An 8,855-nucleotide genomic window follows, 5' to 3' on the forward strand; every position below is an offset into this window, starting at 1 on the left:
GGTTCAAACCCACCAGCCACTCCTCGGAAGGAAGGTTGGGCAATCTACTTCCGTAGTGATACTGCCTCAGAAATCCAAGGAGGGGTCGCTGTGGGTCGGGTCTGACTCAAAGGCATATAACAACAACAACGTGTGTGTGTGTGTATATGTGTGTGTGTGTGTGTATATATGGGAGGTAGGGGTCCAACTTGATTTGTTAAATGTGAATATTCAGTTGTCCCAACACCATTTGTTGAATGGGTTTTATTTTTAATCATTATTTAGATACTTTATCTCATTTATCAATCACATGAACCGTATGAAATATTTATTATCAATTTTATTTTTACAAATGGTGAAACCGAGTCTCAGAAGCTAATTATATTGTCCAAGGTCTCACAGTTCAAACCCTGGCTCTTGCTGACTTCAGAACCTGAATATTTCTTTTTTCTTTCTTTTTTTTTTAAATTGTTATTTGAGTGAAAGTTTATAGAGCAAATTCATTTTCCATACAGCAGTTCATACACACCTTGTCTCATGACATTGACTGCAATTCCCTACAATGTGACAGTTCTCCTCCCACTTCCTGACCGTACCTCTTCCCTGTGTCCTTCCCTGCCATGCACTCCTGGTCCCCTAGCTGTCTCCCTGTGCAAACACTGCCCTTCTGTTCTCCTATAATTGATCTCTCCAAGGAGTATCTCCCTAATGTAAATGTTCAGCCCATATGCCTGTCTGTTGTTTGGCTGGAAGCCACAGGAGTGAGTTTAACTCCAGACTTGAAGGGTAACTAGGGCCATAGTCTCAGGCATCTCATCAAGCTCTATCAGACCAGCAAACCTGGTCTTTTTTTTTTTATGATTTTGAGTTTTGTTCCACATTGTTCTCCCATTCTATCTAAGATCTCCTGCACTAATCCTCCAAGTGGTTGACAGTGGTAGCTGGGCACTGTCTAGTTCTTCTGGTTTCATGGTCATGGTCACATAGGCTGAGTCCTTGGACTAATTGTTTCCATGCGTCTTTGGATTTCTTCATTCTTTTTTTGCTCTGGACGAGGAGAGACCCATTGTTTTATCTAGATGGCCACTTGCAAACTTTTAAGACCCCAGTCGCTACTCACCTAAGTAGGAAATAGAACAATGTTTTTGTGTAGTATGTTATGCAAATTGAGCTTGATGTCCCCTGCAACCATGGTCCCGAGCTCACAGGCCCAACTATTCGCTCCCTCCAGGTAGCTGGCTGTGGCCAAGAAGTCACTACAACCTTGTCCCTTGTCAGTTGTACTACACCCCTTGCCATTCTTACAGCACATATACAAATATGCTTCTAGAAACATTGTCTGCCAGCCCTATACATGGTCATTGGCACACTTCCCCCTGCCTAGACATACCTGATCTTCAGCCTGTCCACCCATCTATCTGCCTGTAGATCAATGCTTGCTATCACTGACACTGCAGTACTGTATACGAAATGGGTTCATCTTTGTTGTTTATACCTTCCATGTACCTCTCTATGTCTTCCTCTTCCTCAGTGCCACTATGTTGATCACTCACATTTGGTACGTTGCCCTTCCCTTCACCCAAATCAACACTTGTCTCTACCTATCTAGCAGTGTTCCCTCCCCTCCCACCCCTGGTAACCAACAAAGAAAGTTGCATTCCATATATAAACCTTTCCTTTATTTTTTACAGTAACGGACTTCTGTGATTTACTTATTTCACTCAGCATCATGTCTTCCAAGTTCATCCATGTTATGCGGTGTTTTGTAGATTCTGCAGTGTTCATTAATGTTGCATAGTATTCCATTGTGTGTGTACCATATCCATTCTTCTGTTGAGGGGCATCTAGGTTGTTTCCATCGTTTTGGTATTGTAAATAGTGCTACACAGAACACGGAGAGCCCTAATTTTTCTACACTTAATCAAGTAGGAAGGCTGCTCAGGAATTAAGTGATTATCTAGGACTAAAGAATATTGTGGAACTAACCTATATCTTCCAAGAATAAGGAAAAGAGGGGTTCACAGAGCTTTGAGCTCTTACATTAGTTCCTGCTTTTATTGAGTAAAGCCTAATTTCTCTTGGACCCTTGACAGAGGATTTTGGACTATATTTCCGTTAGCAGGGTCCAGAGCAGTACTGACTTATAGAACAGTCTGCGATGATGGTAGTGTTCTCCCTCTGTGCTGTCTGCTACAGCAGCTACTAGCCACATTGGGCTGTTGAGCACTTGTAATGTGACTATCATAACAGAGGAACTGAATCTTAAATTTTAATAAATTTTTATTAATTTGAGTATAAATAGCCACATATAGCTAGTGGTTCCCTTATTGGACAGTATAGGCCTAGAGCCAGTGGGGACCCAGAAGAGGTCTGCTTTTCACAAATTCTACATCTGCCCTCTAACACAATATGAGTCTGAGACATCTAGTACATGCCTACTTTCAGGCATTTGTGGCATGTGAGAACACTGGCCAGGCAAGAATGACTGAGAGCATAACACAGATAAACAAAGGTCTCTTTAGTAAGTACATAAATGCTCTGATGCTTTAGGACGTGGTCCCAGGAAACTGCGACCTGGATTCTGTTCCACCAGCCGTCTGCTCCAGGAACTCTGCTCCTCCCATACCAGATTCCCTGCTTGTGATATGGAATTACAGAGTTTCTCTTGCCCCTTTGGGTTGGGATGAGTGGTAGTGAAACATTTTCCAGTGTTTTACACTCACCAAAAATTGTCCCCAAGTGAGTAGGGTGATTTAGTTGACACTGTATATTTGGAAGAACAGCATCTAATATGAATCATAAATTACATTTGAGGTGGAAGTGAAACTCCTCTAATTAACCACTGTGAAAGTGTCTTACCCTCATTCCTGTTTTGTGGTTTCTTCAGTTCTAGACTTCAGCGATCCCTTCAGCACTGAGGTGAAGCCGAGAATCCTGCTCATGGGCCTGAGAAGAAGTGGCAAGTCGTCTATTCAGAAAGTTGTCTTTCACAAAATGTCTCCCAATGAAACACTGTTCTTGGAGAGCACTAACAAGATATGCCGAGAAGATGTTTCCAACAGTTCCTTTGTTAATTTTCAGATTTGGGACTTCCCAGGGCAGATTGACTTTTTTGACCCTACATTTGACTACGAGATGATCTTCAGGGGAACAGGAGCACTGATATTTGTCATTGACTCCCAGGTAAAGCTCAGAGGCTCAGTGGGTACCCACAGCCACTCATGTGGGCAGCCCAATGTATTAAAACAAGTGTATGTGTGATGGTTTTGTTTTTAAAATCTAGAACAGGCCTTTCTGTCAAACAGGTGTTTATCAGGCAGGCCTCTCAGTCTTTGCCAAGGAGAAAAGACTCCTTCCATCCAGCCCTGAACAACTGACCCTTGTTGGGTGCACTAAGTTGGTTCTGACTCATAGTGACCCTATGTGACAGAGCAGAACTTCCCTTTTGGGTTTCCTAGGCTGTAATCTTCAGAGAAGCAGATCACTGGGGCTTTCCTCCTGCCAAGCTGTTGGGTGGGTTTGAACCACGTACCATTCAGTTAGCCGCTGAGCCCTTAACCATCGCAACACCAGGGCTCCTTAACTGACCCTTTTGGAGCTGTTTATATCTCAGTAAATCACAGACCTAGGAAACCTCCCCAGATGGAGGGGCTCACCCAGGCCATTTACAGCAAATACATGTCATCTCCTCTCTGAAAGCCTGGCAAGCATCTAGAAAGGATCACAGTTTTTTTGCAGTTGAGGAGCCCTAGTGGCACAGTGGTTAAGCGTTCAGCTGTTTGCTGAAAGGTAAGTGGTTCACACCCACCAGCCACTTCACAGAGAAAGATGTGGCAATCTGCTTCTGTAAAGATTACAGCCTTGGAAAAACTGGTGGAGCAGTGCTACTCTGTCCTACTGAGTAGCTATGAGTTGTAAATGACTCAATGGTATGGGTCTCTGCAACAAAAATGTATGTGTATTTACATTTTAAAAGGTTTATTATTTCCTATGAAGAAAAATTTCTAAATATAAAAAATTTTATTCTAAGTCAAATTATTAAAATTATTAAAACACAATTATAATAGCATAACTATATTTTATATTTCTATGGATGATTATTAAATATAAAAAGTAAATTTTGATTTGAAACAGAACTTTTCATAACTTGGGTATTTTTCCTCAATTCTAATGTTCATGCTTGAATAAGACAGGATTTGGTAGAAATTCTATTTTTATTTTTTGTTTGTAAGCACTGAGAAATGTTTCATCTAAATAAATAGGAGGATGTGGGCGAGTTTTGTTTATAATATTTGCTCAATTATTTAAACTCCCTTAAGCTACAGTTCTCAAATTTCTGTTTCCTACCATGAAAACATTCTTTTTAATATTTCATCAAGAAATAACCTGATTTAGGTCTTCCAACTTTGTTGAAAACAAAGAATTAGGAAACCCTTGTCTAAGAGAGCCCATTACCAGTCATTAGAATGATTCACTCGATCAGTATTCAATTCTGCATTCTGAATTGTCTCTTGGGCACCCTGGGGTTTTTTCATACCACACACTGGAGTAAGATTCCAGTTGGCTGAGGAATGTGCCTTTCTCCTGTAAAGTGTGAAAGGGAGGTGAGAAAGGGAAATTGCAGGACCATAGGTGACCAGTCTCTAGCAGATCAGCTTTAGGAAAGAATACAAGTAGCGGGGAGTCTGAGCGTTAAAAAGGTTAACTCACTTTGCTGCTAACCAAAAAGTTACAGGTTTGTCTGCCCAGAGGTACCTTGGAAGAAAGCCTGGTGAAAAATCAGCCATCGAAGACCGCCAGGAACACAGATCTACTCTTGACACACATAGGGCCATCATGAGTAAGAATTGGCTCAATGGCAACTGGTTTACATGTAACAGGATTGGGATACTGATGTTTTTAAAACCCTGTGCCCATGTTCTCTTTTTGTTTTTAAAAATTTTTATCGTGATTTGGGTGAAAGTTTACAAAGCAGATTCACTTTCCATACAGCAGCTCACATATACTTTGTCTCATGAAATTGACTGCAATTTCCCACAATGCAACAGCTCCTCTCCTACTTCCTCTTCATAGTCACCTTTTCCCTGTGTCCTTCCCTCCCATGCACTCCTACCCCCTGACTGTCTCCTTGTGCATAGATAGCCCTTCTATTCTTCCATGACTGATTTCTCCAAGGAGTATATCTACCTAATGTAAACGTTCAGCTGATGTGCCTGACTTTTGTTTGGCTGGAAGCCACAGTTTCAGTTTCGGACCTGAAGGGCAGCTAAGGGCCATAGTCTCAGTGATTCTGTAAAGCTCTATCAGACCAGAAAACCTGGTCCTTTTTTTTTTTTTAATGATTTTGAGTTTTCTTCCACATTATTCTCCCACCCTATCCAGGATCTCCTACATAGATCCCCCTCCAAGTGGTTGACAGTGGTAGCTGGGCACCATCTAGTTCTTTTGGTCTCATAGTCGTATGGGCTGAGGATACCAGTGGTGTACCAGTCACTTGGACTAATTGTTTCCATGTGTTTTTGGTTTTCTTCATTCTTCTTTGCACTGGACGAGGAGAAACCCATTGTTACATCTAGATGGCAGCTTGCAAACTTTTAAGATCCCAGCCACTACTAGCCAAAGTAGGATGTGGAAGAATGTTTTTGTGTAGTATGTTATGCCAGTTGAGCTTGATGTCCCCTATGACTGTGGTCCCAAGCCCACAGATCCAACTACTCGCTCCCTCTGAGTTGCTGGCTGTGGCCAACAAGTGACTACAACCTTCTCCCTTGTCAGCTCTACTATATACCTGGGAATTCTTATAGAACATACAAATACACTTGTAGAAACATTGTCTGCCAACCTTATACATGGTCATGTGCCCAAGTACTCTTTAGAAAGTGTCTGGTATGCATGCCCCAGCCTGAAGGCACACCCAGCTATGAGAAATGAAAGGCAACAACAGGTCAAACAGGTATTCACTAAATCCACTCTGAAGGTTGGGGCATTTCCTAGAAAACTGTGGACCTACAATGAGAGCAATTGGCCAGCTGCTGACAAGCATTGCCTCAGCTGCACTCATGACTCTTCCAGGAGCACCATTGGTGTTACAGATGAAGGATTATGGAGCCTGTTAGTGAGAATGGTTCTTAGCCCACTCTTGGAAAACCATTCTCTGAGAAGACTGCTCATGCCTGTTTAGTATAAGTAAGAAACTTTGAGCCAAGCTTTTCATTTCTAAGTGGCTACATGTGTACTTCCTGTGTTCTGTGGGACCATGAAAAGAGCTCTGGTGGTGTAGTGCATAAAGCATCTGGCTGTTAATCAGCAGTTCAAACCCACCAGCCGCTCTGTGGAAGGGAGATGGGGCAATCTACTTCCGTAAAGATTTACAGCCTCAGAAACCCATGGGGGTCACTATGAATAGGAATCGACTCAGTGGCAGTGAGTTTGGTTTTTTGATTTTTGTGGGACCATGACCATGTGGTCAGAAGACACTCTTCTTTGGTGGGTGTGGGGGAGAGTTTAAGCCAAGCGCCTCTTCTATGCAGTCCACTCATGGTGCTCCAGGGCAAGCAGTTCACTCACCTCCTGTGGCCCCTCCAGAACTGTGTGAGTTGTGCGTGCTTACAGGGACTTGTTCAGGTCCAGGGTCTGCTGTCAGTAGCTACTTTCCTGACCATCCCACTTGTCTGTGGCCTTGGCAGTATCCCTGTCTTTCTGGCTCCTATCTGCTGGCCCCATGAATATCGGGGCTTAGAACCCAAGGGGGGCAACAGGGGTTCGTGCATTGTTGCAGGGAAGCTCTAGGATGTCCCACTCATCTGTCTTTCCCAAACTCCATTTTTTTCCCCAAGTCATGCCGCCTGTTTCTATAGTTGTTGAACTAGGTAGCAGTAGCAGCCCTACTCATGGCTAAGTAGATTCCAACCAGATTATTCATCATTTCAAGACCGTGGCTTAGTAAGTACTTAAATACCATGTTGTGCTTACATAGCAGTTTTTGTTTATGGAATTCATATTTCCAGTGCAAATCTGTCTCAGGTGTTTTTACTATGGCTGTAATGTGGTAGAAATATATACTTGCCCATTTTTAAGTTGTAGCTGTAATTTGGTTTTAATTTTACCTGAACACAGAAAGCAGACATTCAATTTGGGTTGGTAACTATTTTTGTTTCTTAACCTATAGAGCAGAAAATGATAGGAGAAATTGCTCATTTTCAGCTATGTTTTAAAACAATATGGGAAAAACGTTCAGATCTTTTATTTACTGAAAAATAGAAGAATATTCAATAAGCAGTCTCAGAACCTATCTAATGTACTTTTCTGTCGGAAGCAGACTGTAGAAATCTCATTTTCAGGAATCTATGTGATGTGATTATAAGCACCAAAAAATGTTCAAACTGTAGGGAAGCATCTAGGCATCACGTTATTGGCATTTCCTTTATTTCCAAGGAGTGTTCTGTTGGTCTGACACCTCATATTTTTATTTTCTGCATGTGAATTCCTCACAATCACAGGATTGCCAGATAAATATGTCAGCAATGAGAAAGTGTGTCCTCACAGAATGTTGTGAAAGCAAAAAGAATGAAAGAGCATCAAGAGTGATTTCCCAAGAGTGAAATGTGTGACCTGATGTCCCCACAGAGTCTCCAGAGCCACCCCACTCCCTGAAGCCATCCCACCTGTGCCTCTGGATCTAAAAGAGTCTTGCCTGTGTCAGTGAGCATGACCTTCCAATCATTCCTAGATCTAATATTTAAGTTAGAATGTTCTTCTCTACGAAGAAGAATGTGGCATCAGGATTGGAGGAAGACTCATTAACATTGTGTTCTATGCAGATGACAAAATCTTGCTAAGTGAAGAGAGGATTAGAAGCGCTTACTTCATTTCATACATGAAGGTCAAAGACTACAGCTTTCTTTATGGATTATACTTCATCATAAAGAAAACAAAGATACCTTACAACTAGACCAGTAAGCAACATCATAATAAACGGAGAAAAGATTGAAGTTGTCAGGGATTTCATTTTACTTGAATCTGAAATCAATGCCCATGGAAGCAGCAGTCAAGAAATCAAATGACATATTATTTTGGACAAATCTGCTGTAAAAGACCTTTTTAAAATGTTGAAAAGCAAAGATGCTGCTTTGAAGACTAAGATGTGCCTGACCCAAGGCATGTTATTTTCAGTCTCCTCATGTGCATATAAAAGCTAGACAATTAGTAGGGAAGACTGAAGAAGAATTGATGCCTTTGAAGTGTAGTGTTGGTGAAGAATATTGAATAAACCATGGACTGGCAGAAGAATGAGCAAATCTGTCTTGGAAGAAGTACAGTTCGCATTCTCCATAGAAGTGAAGATGCCAAGCTGTGTTTTAATGTACTTTGGACATGGTACTAAGAGGGACTAGTCCTTGGAGAAGGACTAGTTTATCATGTTTGGTAAAGTAGAGTGTCAGTGAAAAAGAAGACCCTCAATGAGGTGGATTGACACAGTGGCTGCAATAATGTGTTTAAATGTAGCAATGATTGTGAGGATGGTGAAGGACTGGGCAATGTTTCGTTCTATAATACATAGCATTGCTATGAGTAGGAACTGACTCGACAGCACCTAACAACAAAAACAATTTTTTTTTTAAATTGTGATTTGGGTGAAAATTTACAGAGCAAACTTTCCATACAGTAGTTCACATAACACTTTGTCTCATGACATTGACCCCAATTCACCACAATGGAACATCTCCCCTCCCACTTCCTCTCGACAGTCACCTCTTCCCTGTGGCCATCCCTCCGTGTACTCCTGCCCCCTGAGCTGTCTTCCTATGCATAAAAAGCCCTTCTTCCATGATTGTTCTCTCCAAGGAGTATATCTACCTCAGGTAAATGTTCAACTC

The 8,855-nt window shown here is 41.7% G+C and overlaps 1 protein-coding gene across 1 annotated transcript in view; it reads left to right on the forward strand.

Annotated features, from left to right (window-relative positions):
- RRAGD (Ras related GTP binding D) overlaps positions 1-8,855 on the forward strand; it is a 92,284-nt gene that overhangs the window by 39,165 nt on the left and 44,264 nt on the right. Inside the window, exon 2 of the mRNA XM_007950879.2 lies at positions 2,867-3,162. Within this exon, the coding sequence (XP_007949070.1) occupies positions 2,867-3,162 (296 nt within the window). The remainder of the gene's footprint in view (positions 1-2,866; positions 3,163-8,855) is intronic.

Source organism: Orycteropus afer, unplaced genomic scaffold (genome assembly GCF_000298275.1).
Source record: "Orycteropus afer afer isolate SDZICR_OR568_19922 unplaced genomic scaffold, OryAfe1.0 scaffold00011, whole genome shotgun sequence".
NCBI lineage: Eukaryota > Metazoa > Chordata > Mammalia > Tubulidentata > Orycteropodidae > Orycteropus > Orycteropus afer.